The sequence below is a fragment of the Micromys minutus genome (genome assembly GCF_963924665.1).
Source record: "Micromys minutus genome assembly, chromosome: 24".
Taxonomy (NCBI): Eukaryota; Metazoa; Chordata; class Mammalia; order Rodentia; family Muridae; genus Micromys; species Micromys minutus.
This window is the reverse complement of record NC_137959.1, coordinates 39,969,646-39,991,340: the sequence shown is the minus strand read 5'-3', so window position 1 is coordinate 39,991,340 and position 21,695 is coordinate 39,969,646. Positions and strand designations below refer to the sequence as shown.

The 21,695-nt window shown below is 47.5% G+C and overlaps 1 protein-coding gene across 1 annotated transcript in view; it reads right to left on the bottom strand.

Annotated features, from left to right (window-relative positions):
• Window positions 1-2,011: 2,011 nt before the first annotated feature.
• Window positions 2,012-21,695, bottom strand: part of PLCG2 (phospholipase C gamma 2) — a 122,121-nt gene continuing 102,437 nt past the window's right edge. The window contains exons 29-33 of the mRNA XM_080937216.1: window positions 20,563-20,677; window positions 19,423-19,590; window positions 13,842-13,930; window positions 2,912-3,096; window positions 2,012-2,308 (exon numbers count right to left, since the gene is read on the bottom strand). Coding sequence (XP_080793342.1) covers window positions 2,266-2,308; window positions 2,912-3,096; window positions 13,842-13,930; window positions 19,423-19,590; window positions 20,563-20,677 — 600 coding nt within the window. The 3' untranslated portion in view covers window positions 2,012-2,265. The remainder of the gene's footprint in view (window positions 2,309-2,911; window positions 3,097-13,841; window positions 13,931-19,422; window positions 19,591-20,562; window positions 20,678-21,695) is intronic.

The window sequence follows — 21,695 nt, the reverse complement described above, 5'->3', positions numbered from 1 at the left end:
TGGTTGCTCTGTCTCCAGGAGTATGGATGTCTTTGTGATTGGTTAAGGCTTGGCGGAGACTTGAGGGACTTTTGCTGATTAACTATACTTGGCTCGGGCTAGGTGGCAGGGCAGCTTCTACCACTCCTGATTGGCTGCCCATGAAGGGCAGTTTCCCCTGGAATTGATTTGTTTTGGACTTTTCCAATTATGGGAAACAGAAATGTAGGCCTAGTCTCCCAGACTGCCAGTCTGGGACCTGTCATGGAGTCAGCCTGGCTCTGCCTAACTCTGTCCTCTCAAAAGGACACTGTCCATGGTTGTTGTCACCAGTGCTACTAGTATCATTCAAGATGCCTGGACATCAACCACCAAGAACCAAATCAGTGCATTACCCAATCAAGGTCAGGGCAAAAAGAACCTCACAAGTGCCCTCTAGTGACAGACCAAGAGGAGAACACTCTGCCCCACTCTCCGGTACAGCTGTTCCTGCCCGGTCTGTGGAATTCGCACCTCACTGTAAGAGAGATGCTTCTCCCTGCCTCCTCCTGATGTCTCTCACTTTCTTTGATACAGTAGCAAAGAGAGACCCATTTTAAGTCATGAAGACTCCGGCCTTAGCAGTTGGGCTTTAAAACAGAGCAAGGGGTGAATGGAAAAATGGCAGCAGTTCAAGTTCTGCTGTGCACAGGTGTACAATAAGAAGGGGGCATTACCTGGTCCCAGCCAGTGGGAAGCAGCTACCAAGCCTGACATGCCCCACAGCCTTCGTCCAGGCTTTCACCCAAGTCATATGCTTTGCTTTCTACTCGGCTAAAAGGGGGTTCCTTTCCTTCCTTGTCAGTTACCAAATGAAATACAAAGTTGGAATAAGAGGATTTACAAGATGAGCCTCCTCCTAGGGGCTGATGATGGAGGGCCCCTGAACCCAGTAGCAAACGGCTTTCTTCCAAGGTCAGAAGCGTTAGCTTGGGAGTTAATCTACGAAGTAACTGTGCTTGGAAAACGTTTGGAAAATGAAGGACAGGAGCCTTTGGTCAGAGAGAGCTAGTTTTTAACCTTTTCTCCACTAACCCATACATTAAGCCCACCATTTTGGATCTCACCCAGAGGGGAGAGACCCCAGAGGGTTTCTGACTCCAGATTTCACTCTGCGTGCTGGCTTCTCCTCCACCCACGGCCAGAGGTCAGCTGTGCACAGCCACACCTGCTCTCCCAAGTCCACTCACGGAGAAGCTCTGAGTTTGCTGTTTGTCTGCCTTCTCCTCTCACAGTTTTATAAAGCTGGAGACTAAGCTGGGTGGAAACATGAGAACCTGAGTTCAATCCCCCAGCACCACTACACACACACACACACACCCTGTGAAATCCCGCAAGTGTTGAATGTTGTCTCACAGGCGTACCTGCCTCTCTGGAATAGCTGCAGGTTTGCTGTAACACTCTGACATCAGTACCATCAGAGTTTAACCTGATGCACCCGAATGTTGGATAATCCAGAGAAATTTTCCTATAAACCTGCCCTTCAGCTTTCTCTTTAACCGGCAATGATGCTGTTGGCTGTGGCTCCAGGACTTTGGCAGCAGCCAGACTCAAGAGAATGTGATGAGTCGGGGCAACAAGGAGATGAAAAGAACCCAGCACCCCAGTACCCCAATACCACTAGCCATGAGACAAAAAAAAAATGTCCTAAGAGCAGACCCCATCCCCCATTTCTGCAAATTCCATGTAGATCTGTCTAGCCAATTGCTATACCAGTGGTAATTAACAGAGACTGACCAGCCTTTGGGGTCCTGTGGAATACAATGGCCTTCGCTGTAGAATCATTTGCCTCTGAGCTAAAATCCTTTCTGGAATCTAAAGAATTAGTTCCCCATATCTCAGCTCACCTTCCATAGAAGTCAGCTGCCTAGGTGACTGGCAGAATCTTGTTCACCAGAGAGGAATTCCTGTCTACTGTACAGAGCAGGGACAGAATGCTTAATGGCATGAAACTGTCGTCTTTATTCAACGAGGCTGAGAACAGTGGGGGACACACTGGAGGCACACGATTTGGGGATCCTCTATCAGGAGTATAAGTTAAGAAAGTTGTCCAAGGTGGAAAAATAGCAGGAAGGTCTCAATTCCTCCTGCCCACAGGGGCGTCTTCAGAAATGTCATCTCCACGGTGAGCGGCTCAGAGAGAGGACGATGAATGTCACAGATGAATCTCTTCCTGGGAGCTGATTATAAGGCTCTCCGGAACCCAGAGGCACGTGTGAACACAGCACGCATGTGCACACACAGCTTCTAGGAGTAGAACCTGCTGTTGCTCACTCTCTTCTCTCTCAGCCTGAAAGAAGAGGTTGAGCCCCTGTCAGTGGGTAATTCCCACCCTAGCAGGTCACTTGTGGGTGAAGGGAAGAGGCTCTGGGCTTGGGGAATGCCCACTTCCTCCTCGGTAAACAAGGTAATGGCGACCCTTCTAAGGATCCAGTGAGAACACACCTGGTGTGAGCTCATGCTTTGAAGGTTAGTTCATCTGATGCTTGGTCAGAAACACACACAGAGTACCGCTGGCCGCCTCTCCCACCCACCCCATGTATGGGGCATAACCAGAAACTTCCCATAGGGAGAATTCATCTCCGATCTGAACCACTTAGCCTACAGCTGACCACTCAATAAGGACAGCTTCAAAGTTTATAGTCAGTGTAGCTTGACAGTAAGTAGAGCGCTCGCCTCGCCAGGCACGAGACTCCCGGCACAGCCGCAGTGAACAGTTGGTGTTCTCCATTTATTCTCATGATTAGACCGAAATGTTCATGGAGGAAACTATTCTACGTGAGGGTGCTTGAGGTGTTAGGCAGCCCCAGGCACCGAGGTCACTCCTAGAAGCTCTAGGACTTTGGGGGGTTGGAGGGGGCGTGGAGGGGTTGAGGGTTATGACTGCACCTACCTCCGGTTACATTTCTCCTGGTACAACTGCAGCTGATTCTCGTTAACATTGAACTCCTTCACCAGGGCATCACGGTTGGCTCCTCGAAGGTTCTGGTGTGTGTCGTACAGGAAGAGCTGGTTGTTGAGCTCTTCCTGCCGCCTCCGAAGTTGGCGACAGGAGGAATAGAGTTCTTCTTCACACTCCTGGGGGCGGGCGTGGGGGAAAACAACCTTGTGAGTGACAGCTTCCAAGCCAGGATGGGAGACCCATCTCAAGTCTCCAATAGGAATGCAGGGCGGAGGTTTTGCAACTGGGGTGGCTCCTGGAAGCCAGGGCCTAATTAAGCAGAGGTGACCTTTGCTACACAGTAGAACTTCCTTCCAATGTTGGAGTCTCTCCTATTGACCCCAGTCTCTGCTTTACCATCATTGCCTACAGCAAAAAACTAGCAGCTGCTACAGCCCTTGGTCTTCCCAGTGTGGCTTTACTATGAAAGCCTGAAACACAAGAGCTTTTCTGAATCTGCCCATCACTAGGTCAGATCAACTTCTGGCTTTTACCTACGTTTGTGGATGTCTATGCAGACATATGTCCACAGGCGGCACAGGGTGAGGACAGGGGTGGTGAGGGCAGACAGTATCACTCAAGGGACTTAGAGTAGAGTTGGGAGATGCTTGGTCCATAAGAGCTTGGGTTGTGAGCATGAAGATGCTCCCCAGCACCCACGTAAAAACCCTAACAGAGTGATGCAAACAGTGTCTGCTCTGGGGAGGCAAAGACAGGTGGATCCTTAGGGCTCAGTGGCCAGCCAGCCTACCCTAATTAGTAAGCTCTGTGCCAGTGACAGAAACTGACTCAAAAACCAAGGAGGGAGCTGGAGTGAAGGCCCAGGCACCAAACGTTCTTGGTGATTCTGCAGGGACCAGAGTTCATTCCCAAACACCCACATCCGGGCAATTCCCAGCCACCTGTAAGTCCACTCGAGGGGCTCCAGCATCTTCTAGCACCTGCTCTCACATGCACATAGACAGATACATAATTTCAGTTGTCTTCTGTTAAACTTGTCTGGATAGCTACAAGTGTGGGCTGGATGAGGACCAGGTGCCTCTGATACAGTGTGTAACTTCCATAAAGCTGGAGCCTCTCCCATTGACCCCCAGCCGCTGCCTCTCTACTCACTAATGTACACAGCATCTTTTCCAGAGATGCTCTCTCTTGGCTCATCCATACACAGCTCCTCTATAGCAATGGTACCATTTAACTCTAGTGCAGTGTTCCTCAATCTGAGTTGTAACCCCTTCCGGGGTCAAACAACCCTTTCACAGAGGTCACCTGAGACCATCGGAAGACAGAGACATGACAATTCGTAGCAAAATGACTGTTATGAGGTAGCAACAAAAATAATTGTATGGTTGGGGGGGGGTCGCCTTACCATGAGGAACTGTATTAAAGGGTCACAGCATTAGGAAGGTTAAGAACCGCTGCTGTGTAGTGTTTTGCTGAGATCAGGTCTTCTGGCTCAGCTTCCCACCGTAGCCCATCTACAGTTCTTCCACCAGCCATCCACAGGAATGGGAATCAACTTATTATGGGGCTGCTTTCTTTTGACCTCTCAAGAACCGCTGATATTCTAAACGGCTTCTAGAAAAAGCAAATCCTTTCCAGAAGGTTCTCCACAGGAAGAATAACCATGGCAGCCTCAGCTTTAGGAAATGCATTTCCTAAATAATAAGCCTCAGAAGTCAACATTACTCCTTGATGTGTGGGCAGCAAAAAGCATCTTACATCTACAGGCAGGAAGACCATGAATCTCTCCATCCATCTCCACTGGGCCCCTGGGTGACCAGCACACCATCAACACACAGCAATACTAGGAACGGGGAATCTTTCTCTTGAGGTCTCAATGGCGGGGCTTAAATGCTTCAGTAAATCTTGTCATGAATGGATGTGCTGTCACCCAGGCTTTCGGAGTGTGGAGTGGATTTAAGATAATCCTCGGGGGGCCCAGGGTTTTTAGAACGGTAAACTAGCTCTTCACATATAGCCAGCAGCTACATTAGCCCCTAACCAAGACAGGCTGTCTTCTGAAGCTTAGCGCTGACATCTCTCTCTAGCTGCAGAATCCACCATCGCTTCCAAGAGGAGAGTATTTCATCTTCTCTGAGACTGTGCTGCACCTTCATCTGCGGTCACATGACCGGTGACACGGCTGGCACCCCTGCATCAGCACCCTCTGCTTCCTCACCCATGTGATGCTCCGGAGTGGATTCTTTCCTTAAAGGTTTCAAGCCTCCCTACAGACTGTTTTTTTTTTTCCCCTGTAGTTTTCTTGCAGAACTGTGGGGAGTCAGGACTGCATTAAGTGAATGTGGTGGCTGCCTTGATCATCTAGCCAGAAGGCTGGTGCTTTCTCCACATTGAAATAGGAGGTCTCCTAGTCAGTGCTTCTAAGAGTATCTTCCCCCACCCCACCCCCACGAGCCCTTCCCGAGTATTCACAGCTTGACTGATTACAAGGCCTGGCTTCTGCCCTGTCTCTGCTCCTGATACCACCCCTTCCTGGGCTGAACCTATTCTAGCTTTGATCAAATGTGACAGACATGTGACTCTTCCTGTCCCTGGGACATTTTATTTACTGGTGCCCTTAAGGGTGTCTCAGGGGATAAGGAAGCTAGGGGAGGATTGGTGAAGGCTACGGACCAAACCATAGAGAAGCCAGAACATACACATTTACCAATTTCAGTGTCTCACATGGGTGCAGCCTACAGCACCCCACAAACACAACAGTAAGATCAGAGGTCACAGAATTCCACGGCGGCTATAATCTACCACATGCTGAAAATCTGAATCAGATTCCAATGGAGCAGGGCCACACAAAGCTATCAGGAGCTGCTAAGGCATGCCTGCATGAAGGGCTCCATGCAAGGTTGCCCCAGGCTTCCGTTTGCAAAATTGTCAACACACACAAAGTATAGGAAAGTAAGGTTTGCCAGCATAGGTGTGACATATATTTTATTAGTGAGTTTCAAGTAAATTTGACTTCTTTAGAACATTTTTATTGTATAAGTATTTTGTGTGCACATGTCTGCTGCCCATGTAAGTCATAGAAGCATGGATCCCCTAGAACTGGAGTCCCAGGCAGTTGTGAACTGTCCTGTGAGTACTGGAGACCAAACCTAGGTCCTCTGTGCAAGAGCAGCCAGTGCTCTTAACTGTTGAGCCATCTCTCCAGCCCTTGGGGTTCTTTTTCTCAAATGCCAAGCATTCTCAAAACATGTCCAACTTTATGGTATCACAGGAAAATAATGACTCGGGGAGGTCACCACGTTTAATGGTACAGGAAGGTTGCTTTCTGACCCGGGACACCATCGAGTTCATTAAGTTCCCCAGACAAAGTGTTGGAGAGATTTTTTTTTTTTTATCTATTTGCAAAATGCAAAGGTTTATTTCTGAAGTCAAAGTACTGTGTGTGGGCTTATTTTTGTGTGGACTGGCTTGCCCGGTCTATAAAACCATATTTGTATAGTTGTATATTTATTGACTTGGGGGCAGGAGATGTGCCACAGCGCCAGCACGGAGGTCAGAACAGCTTAGAAGGGTCAGCTTCCTACTTCCACCCTGTGGGACCTGGGGAATTGAACTCAGGTAGTCAGTCTGCAAAACCAGCATCTTTACCCACTGAGCACCTCAGCGGGCTCAAAGAATTGTCTGTATCCTGAGTCTGAATTAGTTTTTACTTCTCAAGCTTTCCCCTGTCACATCCTCTGTAAACTAAGCCTTCTCTGTCGCTCTATACCATTCCTCGATGCTTTATACTATCTTGTATTTCTCTGAGTTTCCTTATTCAAACTTACAGGTTCAGACAATCCTGCCTCGGCCTGCCGAGTAGCTGGGACGCCTGGCATGGCCCACCCTGCCTGGCCACCTTTAGTTTTACGTTATTGCTTTTCCCCAGGACTCTCCCATCCATTCCCAGTGGTCCAATTCCTGCCTTTCGTAATTTGTTCTTAGGCTTTTTTGAAAACCCTAGACCGTTGAATTCCTTCCCCTATCAGGGCCCAGCTAGACGCCCAGTTAGATGGAGGTGCTCGTCCACGTCACCGCGCATGCGACACACACCAACTCCCACCCTGAGCTGTTCCTCTGTTTACCCTCATGGTGAAGGCTCTGGTGGTGATTTCCCCCCTACTACTCTCATATGACACATGCGTTTCAAGATTCCCCTTTATGTAAAGAATAAAGTCTCCCTCTGCAGGGCACTTTCAGCCCTGTCCTTGTCATCAGAGGTGAGAACCTTTAGGCTGCTTATTTATACCTGGTTGTGTGTGTGTGTGTGTGTTGTTTTTAGTTTTGGATTGCAGGATTTTTTTTTTTATTTTTCACCTTACTTTTAAGATGATGCTTATCACAGACCCCCTGGAGCCTAACCAGTCTACCTAGCCAGTGAGCTCCAAGGATCAGCCTGCTCTCCCACTTTTCCCAGAGGGCACTGGAGTTACAGATGTGTTCCATGTAGCCTGGCTTTTATGTGGGTACTGGAACCCAAAGGCAACCTTACCAAGGGAGCCATCTCTCCAGCCCCATGAATGAATGTGTACAGTAGCATCTCCCTGACCCCGTGAGGGCATCTGTATTGTCCTGTTGTCCTGACAGGTGGATGACTGGTCACCCTATTCACTCCCCTTGCCAGTCTGCAGCTGGGATATCCCTGCCCTCCAGTTTCCAGGGCTAATAGTAGACTTTACCTTATACACACTCAAACATGTTTGGGTGTATCGGCCATTTTCTATTTGTCCCATTGAATCAAATGAATGAACCTTTAGGGACTGTCCCTCTGCTAACCACCTGAAGAGTGGCCCAGCCCGTCACTTCCTCAACAATTTCCCTCTCTAATGGTGGTGGTCTAGTTTCTAAAGTACTTCAGTCTTAAGCATAGGCACCTTTCTTTAAATTGAAATTTTCTTTGATTTATTTTATTTCGAGTCAGGATTTCTTTGTATATAGCCCTGACTGTCTGTAGACCAGGCTGATTTCGAACTCGGAGATTTTCATCTTATGAGGTCAGAGTTCACTTTTCTGTTTCCAGTTCCAGATCCCTTCCCAGGCTCCACTAGGTGGCCCCCACAGTGCCTGTGACTTGCGTCATTTGGCTTCACAGCTCACTGTCCACTCTGCCCAGTGGGCCTTTCTTCCTTTGGGTGTGCTAGGGTTTTGTTTTTTGGTGTGGTGTGTGTGTTTTATTACAATTTGGGGCTTTGTCTGATTGGTATCTATATCCTGTCCATGGATCTGGGGGAGCAGGAACAGCAGTATCTCTGGAGCCAACATGGCCAAACTCTTAGCTAGTAAGGCACAGGAGGGTTTGAATGTGTCTCCATGCCCCCACACACACACACACACCAGTAAAAGAAAAACCATTCTCAATCTCGAAAACCTCCAGACCAGCTCAATGCTTGGTTCTCCGGGACTCTGGATTTATATGTAGGCCCTTTCCCTACCTCACGGGTGGCTCTCGGTGTTTTTATTCCTCTGTCGGTTTATGATTTTCAAAGCTACCAACGTAGTGTAGCTTTTCTCCAAAGAAGGAACACTTCTGTTGGGCTATGCCTTCAGCTGGAAAGCCAACAAGCTGGCTTCCCAAGGATCTTCACTCCCTCTTGTTCCTTTCTCCTACCAGCCCAGAGCAGAGCATATTCCAACCCAACCTATCAGGGAAGCCGGTTTTCTAAATATCTCTGCCAGGTACCACCAGCTAGCCCCCTGACGCTGGTCAGGGTGTGTGTAAGTTTCCACACTCTGTTCTGTTCCCCAAAAGCAGGTCATCTGGTCGGAGACCCCTTCCCTTAGACTAACCTAAAACCCAGCCCTGACCTTCAGAGAACATTCCACCTAAACAGTTCTCAACCTTCCTAAAGCCTCAATCCTTCAATCCAGTTCCTCATATTGTGGTGACCCCCCCCCCAGCATAAAATTATTTCTGTTTTGATATTTGACCCTAAAGAGGTTGTGACTCAGGTTGAAAACTGCTGCCCCCCACTTTTAACATAGCACATTCTTATTCTTTGTCTTGTCATTCCACTGCCAAATATCTAGCCCAAAGGGAATATTTTTAATCAAAAAAAAAAAAAAAAAAGTTATGTGAAGACCTCTACTATTTACAAAGTCAACAAAGGAAAAAAAAAAAAATCCTGCCACCAACTAAAGCGCCTGTTGGCAGAAGAGGGACTGAGTGACTCAGGGACCTAATAGCTAACGAAACAGAGGGTGGAGGGCTTTGAAAATCACACGCCAGAGAAGAGCTCCTTTAAGCCATCTGCAGAGGGGGAAAGGGCACACGCGTGAGTCCAACTTCACAAATACTGAGTGTAGAAAAAAGGGAAGAAAGCAAGGCAGAGGAGACAACGAGCTACAAGCAGATTGTTGTGTTTTATTTTTTTAAACCTCCTTCCTTCCTTTACCCTGCTCCCCAAATTAAATATAGCAAGCAATATTCTAGTGCTAAAATACTCCTTAAAAACACATATAGAGCAAACACGGTAAGGAACCAAGGGGTCCATAAAGAAACGGTGACATGTAAATGGCCATCTCGGAAGAGATTTGAATTATTTATTGACAGATTTCCGCCACATTAAGCTTTATTTCAACAAACACCTCCTAAGAAAAGTCCATCAGTGCTCTCGATGGGTCAGTCCCTTGTTCAGAAAAGTCTTGCACTCAGAGGTTATAGTGAGAAACACAGCAAGACTGGACCCCTAGACATCAGGGGAAGCCTAGCTCACTGCACGTGTGACCCGCACAGCCTCAGAGAGGCCTTCATCCCGGCGAGGACAGAAATGCCAAGTGGAAGCTGGAGGTAGTACAGGGCCAGGTGACAGATGTACAATTAAATAGGCTCAGGAGCCAACCACTGAGATGAAATCTGCACAGACTCAGAGGCTTCCTCTTAAAGAGCAGACCTGCAAGAGGGGACTTTCCATTCAGAACCTCCTTCCGGCCCCTAGTCCCCCTCACCCCAACAGCAGCGGTCCCCAACATATCAGACATCCCTCGTCAAGGAACGCAAGCCTAGCTGAGCACCATTTTCTTTCAAATGTATTCATTTCTTCTTCTACCAGTGATTCCTAATGATTTAGTTATGGTTTTAGGGTGTTTGCAACAGCTTTGCAAAGTGCTGTCCGACTGTCTTCTGCAGCCGCGTTGGCTGCCTGGTTTTCCCCCTGAACTGCCTGCAGATGGACTTTATGGGCACAGAGGGGCAGCAAAGCTTCTCCGGCCCCCAGGCAACAGAGGAAGAAGCCGGCACGCTTCGGTGGGCTGAGAGGCAGGGAGTCTGAGTCAGCAAAGCCTCTTCCAGCTTCCTCGTCCCCAAGGTTTAGGTTCGCGGGTCTACCTGCTAGATTCCATATCTGGGAACGGAGGCTAAGCGAATACTTCAGGCATAAGTGAAGGGAGAGGGGTTGATGGTCCCATCTAAGTGTTGGAGGAATACTGAGCTTAGGGCCAATCTACTTAATGGCAGAATCTAATTTAGAAAGGTGCTTCAAATCTCATTTTAGAGCAGTGGTTCTCAAAGAAAGAGGGCCAATGGCCGGAGAGTTGGTACTGGTGTATGAGGTAGGGGCTGCCGCCATCTAGTGGACAAAATGTAGATGCTACTGAACATCTACAAAGAACATCCTGGTGCCAGATCTGAGTACCGAAGTCCAGGGCTCTGAGGTAGGTGTGAAATTAGTACACACACAGGAAGTGAAGAAAGCAAATGAACTCAATACCGATTTCTCTTTAACCTCTGAATGTGATCTGTACTGAAGGTGTGTGTGTGTGTGTGTGTGTGTGTGTGTGTGTGTGTGTGTGTGTGTACATGCATGCACATTTGCATATTGCTGTGTATGCACACGTATGTGTGGAAGCCGGGGGACAATGTTGGATGTGTCTCTTGGTCACGTCCCACTTTATATGTGAGACAGGGTGTCTCACAGACCTGGGTTTTACTGGTTGCCTAGTATGTGTTCTGCAGCTCCTGCCCTGCCACTACCGATCAGCACCGCTATGCCTGGCTTTCACTTGAGTGTCAAGGATCAGAATTCAGGTCCTATTGCCTGTGGGCACGTTACCTGCCGATCCATCCCCCCAGACCTGGGGGACGGGGCAGGGGGAGTGGTAAGCCATCGTACCAGAAGGAATTTTACCCTAATAGATTTATTAAGCATCTTGGTCTTATTCCTGATATGCTGGCTTGTACATGATCCATTCTGAAGAGGAGCACTTTGAGGTCCGTGAGGGCTTACGCATTTTGCTCACTCAGCCACAGTACAAGGCACTTAACAAAAATGTTCCTGCCCGGGCCTTTCTACCACACGAGAACATGGAGTTGGCTGGAGGGGGCATTCCGTTTAAGTGAAAACTGTATTTTTCTAGTTTAATATTTAAACTTATTTCCAAGATGGAAACTATTCTATTATCTGTCCCCTTCAGAGAGAATGTCCTCATCCTGGGGCTATCTTAGATGAGAGAGCAGTGGTACCCTTGGCCGACTGGGTCATTGGCCAACTATCAACTATCACTCTTGGCCTCCTGCCTCGGTTCCCTTATTTTTGTGTCTTCTTTCACCCTGGTGTTTCCTGAATGCCCGGGAAACCACCATACTCTGAAGCTAAGTATTCTTACCTAGGAGTCAAGCTCAGGGTAGATTCATTCATTCAAGCCCTGACTGGTCTGGAACTCGCTATATAGACCAGACTGACCTGGAACTCTCAGAGATATGCCTACCCCTGCCTCCCGTGTGCTGGGGCTGAGGGTGCGCACCACCATGCCTGACTGTAAGTTCAGCAGCTTTTACTTCCTGAACTACCACAACGGCCGTTAAAGGTGCGCCCCAGTCCTGCCCCATTTGCAAGCTCTCAGCTACATTCCAGGAACTGACCATCAAACCGACCACATGTTAATTCTCATAGCCAAAAGAACATCACAGACCAACAGTTTCCTACCAGAAAACACAATGAGGTCCGACAGCAAGCACATCCTCAAACACGCAACACACCGGGGCCCACGGCCATGGTTTGCTTCAGTTTCCCAAAGGGAAACGGGGTGGCCATAGAATTCCCTGGCTCGTGGCAAGCTCTCTCAGGGTTTGGTAGAGGAATGAAGGGTCATGGAAAAATGAATTATCTGCATGCCAGGCACTGCAGAAAGAGCGCTTGCTCAGTTGTGTTCAATGCTACTTCATAATAGATAGAAATTGAAAACAGCCTAAATGTCCATCAACGGGTGAACGGATAAAGAAAATGTAGAACATTTTACACAATGCAATGCTACTCGGCCATTTTTAAAAAACGAAATGGTAAAATTGGCAGGTAAATGGACAGAGCTAGAAAAAAAAATCATCCTGAGTGAGGTCTAGACTCAGGCAAATATAGTACATATTTTATATGTGGTATGAGCTATTAAGTCTTTGCTGGGTTGTAATATGTAGAGCCACAGAGGTTACGTAGACAGTAAGGTGGGGGTGGGGAGAGATGGATCTCCCTAGGAAGGGGAAATAGAATAGTTACAGATGGGGGGACAGGAGCAGAAGGAACAGACAGGGGGGGAAGGAGGTAACAGAGGGAATATGGGGAGGGCTGAATCTAAGGGCCATGGAGGGGTTGCATAGTTAACTACAGTAGAAGTTCCCAAAAATATATACATGTATGAAGTCAATCTGAATGAAATTGCCAAATGATGTGGAAGACGGAAGCCCATCTGGACATCTCTCATCACCAAATGACACTTCCAGTGCCAAGAATGGGTTACATCTACTCCAAGAGTTGGCCAAAGATACCCCATGGGAGCCTGCCAACAACCAAGGCTATTGCCAGGGCTATCGGTTGCTCTTCACAAAGAGATGGTAAGGCTCTGTTGCTGAAAACTACACCTGCACAATTCACTGAGCGTGAACAAGTGGACCAGTGCCTACCTAGAGCCTTTGCTCCTATGGACTAGTGCCCATGATACCTGAAGGCACTCTGAATGTTACCAAAGGAGAAGGGTAAAGACCAACCCAGCTTCAAAGTCTTTGGTATATAATGATGACCAGCCTGCAAGATGCTGTATGCAATAGTGGCACAAAGCTTATGGGTGTAACCAACCAATATCTGATTTTTTTTAAGGTTTATTTATTTATTATATATGAGTACATTGTAGCTGTCTTAAGACAGACCAGAAGAGGGCATCAGATCTCATTACAGATGGTTGTGAGCCACCATGTGGTTGCTGGGATTTGAACTCAGGACCTCTGGAAGAGCAGTCAGTACTCTTAACCGCCGAGCCACCTCTCCAGCCCAACCGATATCTGATTTAAGGCTCACTCCATGTCCCCAACACTGCTTGGGTGGCCAAAAACTGGACACTGGATAGGCCAAGGACCTTGTGGGTGGTGAGGTAAGGGGAGGGACCAAATACTACTGTAGGGTAGCCATAAGCCTCTTAATGACATTCTGCTGTATTTGAAGATCAGGTTTTGCTCAATCATCATCAAAGACTTCCTGTTGAGGTTCTGTCTTTTATTCTCTATTATAATGCAAAGTGCAGATCCCCAAGACCTAGAGTCTACACATAGCCCTGGGACCCTGCCCCCAAGTTAATTCTGATTGGTACATAAAGAATTGGAAGCTATGACCCAAGGACAACAAATGAGAAGGAAACACATCCAGAGAGGATGAGCTTGTCTGGAAAAGCATCATCTGCCCAGGCTGTTAGCGACAAGTAACCACAAGGAACCTCTTCCCAGGACCTCTCTCCCTGCAGACTGTCCAACCCACTCCAGAATCCTACAGCAATCATGGAGAAGGGATGCTGAGGGGGGAAAGCCCAGAACCTTGACTGGTCCTGGGAGAGTTTCAGCTCATTATTCCGGAGCACTTCCATTATATTCCCACCCCTGGCCAACTTGTCAGTACCTGCCACTCACCAGGACTGGCCGCATCTCACAGAAAACCAGGAGGGACGCCAGCTCGATGTCCTCACTGTACCCATTCTTCAGAGGGACAGATCGAAATCCTGGAACAGAGACAGAAGGAGAAGAGCCAATGGCAGGCCATCAACATCAGCTCTTGGCTTTCTTGTGATATCCTGGAGATGGCATGCCCATTCAGAGGGTAGAGAAGTCAGTGTGCCAAGTTCCTGTCCTAAAGTCATAGAGGGACTTTCGTTCCTGACAAACACATCCACATATTTCAGTTTAAACATCTGCCAACTAGAAATGGTTGGCTCAGAAGAAATGACAACTTGGCTGACAAGATGGCTCATCAGATAAAGGGGACTGCTGCTACACCCAACACCCTCAGACTCATAGGAGAGAAACAACTCCCACACGTACATTTACACACAACAAATGTCCTTTTAGAAGTGAGAGTCTACAGACTACCCCTCATTGATATTAGAGTGATCGGTACTACTGTGGTTTAATTCCTTAAGTACTCAAAGTCAAAAGAGTCAGAACACTAATGAGTCTTCAACCCAGCGCCTCCTCTCGGGCCTTCACAAAGCACAGGGCTAGGGAGTAGCCTTTATCGTCAATGATTTCCTATCTGACTATCCCTTGGCAGTCTATGGCTGTATTGATCACTCTCTCTGGAGCCCATTTCCTATTTACAATCAGGATCCACGTGCAGCAGACCTGGAAAATGTGTCTTTTTATTTAGGATTGATGCAGGGTGAACTTGAGCCTGTCTGCACCCCCATCCCCATTAAACAGCATTTGTAGCAATCCATCTCAACAGCCCATTAGCTGCCTTGTATAAAGGAATCCACAGAAAACAGAATAGCTGCTCCCTGGCCTACAGCAGGCCACTGTGACCAGCCTTTCTACTTTAAGCAGATACTTGTTTCTTTTCCAAATAGCCAATAACATGCATATACATTGTAAACAAACGGACATGGATAGATACAATAGAAAGGTGAGGAGAGAGCAAGAAATGCTCAAGATGAGGTAATGAACCAGGACTGGCTGCAGGTAGGAAAGACAATATAAAGCTAATGGTTTTTCTAGTTCTAATTATGCCCTTTGAATTTTTTGGTTTGGGCAGCGGCGAAGTGCATAAAAACACTCAATAGTGAAAGTGGAAAATCCAGTGAGAAGGTGCAGCTTCATAAAGGCTTTTTGATATAGAGACTTAAGAGGTCTGTTTCATTTCCGCGTGCAATGCTTATTTGAATTTTTACAATAAGGTTTATTTTTAAATAAAAAGCACAGGTTTAGTGCATGGTCCCCCGTCGCTTCCATATAAACTTCCATCTCAGTCATTCCTTCTAACGGCCCCTTTGTCCCGAGAGCTTTCATTTACATGGTATCTGATGAGCCTCCGGGATATGTGATACACAGATTAGAGATTCCCCATTTCCTTACACCGTCCAAGTATTGGCTCATTCTCTTAGGGAATATCTGCACTGTTATTACCTTTATAAACTAAAATTTTGTGTGGATGTGCACCGAGGTGAGGGTGCCAATCCTCACCTTCCACCATGTGAGGACTGAACCCAGGTTGTCCGGCTTGGCCGCAAGCACCTTTCCCTGCCAAGCCATCTCATCAGCCCCTTACCTTTAAACAACACCTATTGAATCTCTCCTATTCAGCTGTTGCTTAGGTTAAGGAAAAGGTCATAGCTACCTTTAGCCTTCCTTTTTTCTTCCCCATTTTGGATATTTTTTAAGGTGTTATTGTTTCTATACCAATGTATCATCCTGTTGACTTTTTTTTTTTTTTTTTGAGGGATAAAGTGACAACTCCTTGTGGCAGGGCATCTTGGAAACAAGTTGCCCCATGCACTGTTTTCAGTCTCTATTCTCCCTCAAAGAAAGGCTAGGGTATAATTTTCTGACATTTTACGATTTATCTTTTTTCAGAACCAAAAGATCATGGGTTAGGAACAATTATATACCATGGCCTACATTTACTGTGAGTTCTTTATATCTTTATTGATTTGGGATGGGGACATGTGCATGCCACCATGTGGAGGTCAGGACAATTTGAGGAATTATTCCTCTTCTTTCGACACCTTTGTCCCAGCGGTACAACTCAGGTCACCAGACTGGGTGGCCAACACTACTGAGCAACCTGCCTACCCTCCTTTCTTACAAAGAAGATTTTCATCACATCTTTGTAAATCTAAGCGAGATGAACACACCGATATGTCAATGCGCATCTCGCTAATCAGGACTCAGTGTTAGTTTGGCTTTGATTAGAAACAATCCATATGCGGGAAGTGTTCAAATCTGTTAAGACACAGATTCTGTGCATCTTAGGGGATGACCTGAGAACAGTTTAGTGTTAATGGACTTGAGGAATAAACTAGACCTAGGGGTATTCCAGGGTGGCCCAGGACAATGCCAGGTAGCAGTGGAGTCCAGCTATAGGGCAGGACTGACTGATGCTGTGTGCCTCTTGAGCTAGGCTCTGCCCGTGGTCCCTCACACCTCTTCTTACTGCCCAACTCTGGGAAGCCACTCATGGACTAGAGCCAAGCTATTTCTCAGTCTCACCAACCATGAAAACTGTATTATTTTGAGTTTTGTTTATTTCACATGGAGAAGGGAAGTGAAGGAAGGAAGGTCTGCACCAGGGGCTTTAAGTGCCCACTCGAAATAAGAGAACCCTCAAGGACAGTCTACAGAGAAGGAAAACAAGGGGTAAGTGGCAGCCCATGACCTTGAATGAATGAATTCACATCTCCAGGGCCCAACACGCTCAGATTTTTAAAGTTAAAAATTATTTCTAAAGAGAGAAAGAGGGGGACCTCACAGGATTACTGTAAGGATTAAAGAAAAGGAAATTAAGGTAGCTGGGTGCAGTAAGTTCGTCCCCCTCCTGAGCCGGACCCAGCCGGTTTGAAAGCTTAAGTGCAGCCATCCTAACAATGAGCAAAGTTTATTCTCGAGGCCCTGGAAGCCACCTGCACAAAAGGACTATTCATTTTATCTCCTGCCTCTCATGAATATATACCAGGAGCCTGCGAGGAAAGGGAGAACAGCCTTGCCGTGATTATCTCCTTGTTAGAACGGGATGGCGACACCCATTATTAACCCACCTCCATGTTTCCTTGTTGAGTTTTTCTTTTCAATCTCCAAGCTATTTCATCTCAGGAGAATTGTCTCCCTACCCGTAAAGAAAGTCAATGTGCCGGGAGCTCTGACCGCATCCCGTGGGTCACCTTCCCCATCTTCCAAAGGATGATAGGGTCGGGGGAAGAGCAAGACGGTCCAGGAAAGAGCCGGCCCTGGTTCCTTAATGCCATGAGGGCATTAAGACCAGAACTGCAAAGATTCGCTTTTCCTGATGGGAGGAGGCTGCAGCATCTCTGGAACCCTGGCTGCTGGGCTAGTCTGAAAAGGCATAGAGCGAATCAAGAGTCCAGCAGCTCAGGTGCTGGCTTTAAAGCCACCTGTCATATATGTTAACCGTCAAGGAGTGTTTGCAAACTAGGAATCGGAGGCTTTAAACGTTTACCCAGACTCTTAACTCTGGTGTTTGGGTCCTCAGCAGTAAGACTGGCAGCTGAGGACCCACCTCCTTTGTTCAACCCCACCCAGGTCCTCCCAGGGAGCTGGCCATAATACAGGCTGATTCCAGAGACCATCCTGAGCTGAATCAGAGGAACCCGTGGTGGACCCCGAAATCGGCATTTTCACACAGGAGCCCCTAAGGCATCGGCTGGTGAGAAATGCACCTAGCAGGGAGTTAGAAAAATGGCTACAGAGGCTGAGAGATTTCATGAAAGAAGGGATGGCATGGTCCAAGTTTTCAAAAGACCCAGTTCAGCGCTTCCAAACATCAAAAGACGGTAATTTGATATAAATGACAAAAAATGATAGTAATTTCTTTCTCTTGAAAAATGACTGCTCAGGGAAACAAGGGAACAGTGACCTCCTGGGGAATCTAGAAGGATCTAAGGTGTCTGCCTCATGTATCAGCAATGCTGTGGATAAGGAAGGAAGAAACCCACCACATAAGCTGGTTTGCATGTTAGGTTAAATGTGAAATCCAGGGAGGAAGGTCCTGAGAGAAACCATCCCATATAAGGATGGCCACCTTTAGAGAAACCCCAGGTCTCAAAAGACAGTGTCTTAGCTACCCTGAAAAAGTTCATTAGAGTGGGTGTCTTAGTCAAGGTTTCTATTCCTGCACAAAACATCATGACCAAGAAGCAAGTTGGGGAGGAAAGGGGTTATTCAGCTCACACTTCCACACTGCTGTTCCTTTGGTGATGAAGTCAGGACTGGAACCCAAGCAGGTCAGGAAGCAGGAGCTGATCCTACTTACTGGCTTGATTCCCCTGGCTTGCTCAGCTTGCTTTCTTATAGAGCCCAAGAACTACCAGCCCAGGGATGGTGCCACCCACAATGGGCCCTCCCATGCTTGATCACTAGTTGAGAAAATGCCTTACAGTTGGATCTCATGGAGGCATTTCCTCCATGGAGGCTCCTTTCTCTGTGATAACTCAAGCTGACACATACAACCAGCGAGTACAGTGGGTTTTGTTTTTTCATGTTTTTTACTGTTCGAGAATTTCATATCTGTATATAGTGTGCTCTGGTCAAAACCATCCCCTAGCTCCTCACCACCACGTTTCCCTCCCAACATTGTCTTTTTTTTTAACCACTCAGTGGGTAAGTAAGTGTAGGACCATCTCCCGGGGCTGGGTAGCCTCTCAGGGGCTGAATCCCTGAGGATGGGCCTCTTCTCTCTCCCAGTAGCCAGCAGTAGCTAGTAGCTCCGCATCATGGAGTGAGACTTCATGAGCTCCCCCCCCCATCTGGGCTAGGACTTGGGCTGGCTTGTTCTCATTCTGGTCTTGAATACTGTGTGTACCTCTGTAGCTCTGATAACCTTTCTGTTCCCTCTTAATGCTCCCTGAGCTTTTTGGGAGGGAGGTGACCTAATGTCTTATCTAGATCTAAGCCCTCCATGGTCTCCACTCTATGTGTATTACGGTCTCCTGGGAAGACATGATTCAGTGAGGGAGGGGCTGAGAGATGCCCTAATTTATGGGTTCATATGTGACCTGCTTTGGTTTAATGACAAGCAAGTACACACTGGCCTTTTCTACAACAGGAGGGGTTTGTATTGTGTCCAACATAAAAAGAAATCTAAGCAAATCAGCCCCCAACTCTAGTATGATATGGTTAAGTTGGGAATGCTTAGAATTGGACCCTGTGGATGCTCAGGGCATCATCCTTCAGACACAGGCCAAGGACATGCATGGTGTGTATTAGAATATATCTTTCCAGTCTGCTAACGAAGACAAAATGTCCGTGAGGCATCTCAAAATGAAAGCAAACAGCACCAGGTTGAGGTTAGACTAACACTGACAGTCCCCTCAAAGATCCCCAAGTTGAAAGGACTCAGCCTTTCTCCACTTGCCCTACCTCTGAGCCTTATGCCCACCTGAGTAGCTGAATCTAAACCAGGGAAGATGTTGGTGTGTTCCTTTTACAGCCAACAGCACAGACCCTTGGCTCCCCCAAACTGGACATCTTTGCTAACGCTCCTTACCTGATTTGATGCCTTTAATGGGGTATGTGGCATGAGCCAGAAAGTTGGGGTCACTGAACATATCTTCTTCATAGACCACAAAGCGTAGGAACGCAAGGTTTGGGTCATAAATTTCAAATGTCACCTTCTCCTGAGTTGGAGCCCAGACAGGGCTGAGGCCATTGTCGTCTGGAAAGGAGACCAAAACTTGTTACTGATGCTTTATGCCCTGCCTCCTCAGGGTCAGCCAGTCTCTGCAGCCTCAGCTTGAGCCCCTCCACAAACTTGCAAATAAATTTGCGTCTACACCCAGATCTAAGAATCCCTGAGGGATTATCTTTTGTTGTTTCTTTCGCAGCAAGCAATCATGCTACAGGCCAGCCTTCCATGACCAGAGCAACATGAGAGCTCACCTGTCTTACCTCCTAGAATGGAAGAAGAGGAAGAGGACATGTGAGCTACAGCACCCCTTGTCCTAAGGAGGACAGTGTGCTGGGGGTGGGGGTTGGGGTGTCTCTGAAACTTCTTGGGTGTTCTTATGGAGGACCAGCCTTGTAAGGCGAGACTCAGAGCAAACCTGCCACCCTATAAAAAAAAGGCCAGTTGAACTGGTCTGCACCTGAGTTGTTCCCTGGGCAGGTGGCTTTGTTTCCCCAACCATAGACTGGAAATCAGAAAGGAAAAACACACAACAGCAAAAATACATCATTAAAAAAAATCACCAAGGAGGGCTGGAGAGATGTCTCAATGGTTAAGAGCACTGACTTGCTCTTCCAAAAGTCCTGAGTTCAAATCCCAGCAGCCACATAGTGGCTCACAACCATTTTGTAATGAGATCTGATGTGTCTGAAGACAGCTACAGTGTATTTAAAATAAATCACCAAGGAGCCATAACCCATATAGTAGTCTGCTCCCTTAACCTTTGAAAAGACCAGCAGGCTGCTGTAGTAAACAGGACAACCTGAGTGCAGACCCCAGCATCCATGTAAGGCAGCGGGAGACACTGGTAGATCACTGCAGCCTGCTGGCCAGCCAGAGGACCTGAACTGATGAGCTCCAGGTTCACAGAGAAAATATACTAGTCTCAAAACTGAGTAAGACATCTCTGGCTTCTGCACTGCCTGGGCACGCCCACACCAACAGGAGTCGCCAGCTACTTACTCACAACCGTTGTCTTGAATTTGTTGCTGTCATACTCAGCCCCGCAGATTTCCACTTCTACAAAGGGACAGGCAATACTCCGCCCTAGTTTAGGGAGGTGGCGTGCACCAAGAACCTGGGACACAGAAGGCAAGGATTGGGATCCTCCCGGATCTGCCCTGGGAGGGTTAAATTTGAACCACACAGGAGTGCTTTGTGGGTTTTTCAGGACTATACAGTCTGACTGTACACACTCAAAGTTGCCCTTATTCAGTGGAGAAGTGGCCACCCCTCTCAGAGGCATAGATAAACACTGACCTAGCCCACCATCATTGTTTGATAAAAAGGAGTAATGGTTCCCAGCATGTGATTCACCAGGAGAGTCTTACCTGAGCACAGGTGCATGAGTTCCTTGACACTGGATTTCCCAGACAGAAGACAGTGGGGTGGTTTGTTTATAACTGACCCTTCTTTACTAAAGACCTTACAAATGCTTCGTTTTACTTTTCTAAAGTGAATTCTCATTTATCCTAAGCTGGCTTCAAACTTGCTACTTAGACAAAGCCAGCCTCACCCTCATGACAACCCTCCTGCCTCTGTCTCCCTGGTGCAAGCTACATGCCAGCCCATCTCACTTTAACTTCCTGGAGCTTAGGAACTCTCTCATATCTGCCTAAAATGCCAAGGACTGGACGAACTTAGGAAAGCGCATGCTGGGCAGTAGTGATACACACCTTTAGTCCCAGTGCTCAGGAGGCAGATGCAGGCAGATCTCTGAGTTTGAGGCCAGCCTGGTCCATAATGGCCAGGGCTACACAGAGAAACCCTGTCTCAGAAAACCAGAAAGAGGGCTGGAGAGGTGGCTCAGTGGTTAAGAGTACTGACTGTTCTCCCAGAGCTTGTGAATTCAATTCCCAGCAACCACATGGTGGCTCACAACCGTCTGTAATGGGATCTTATGCCCTCTTCTTGTGTGTCTGAAGACAGTGACAGTGTATTCACATACATAAAATAAACCTTTGGTGGGGAAGGGGGGGACAGGAAGGAAGGAGAGACAGAAAGAGCAAGCTCTGACCTCTCTAAGGCAAAGAGGAGATGAACTCTCCTCTCAGCCAGAGGTTGACTTCACATGATCCCCAAGTGCACAGGTCGCA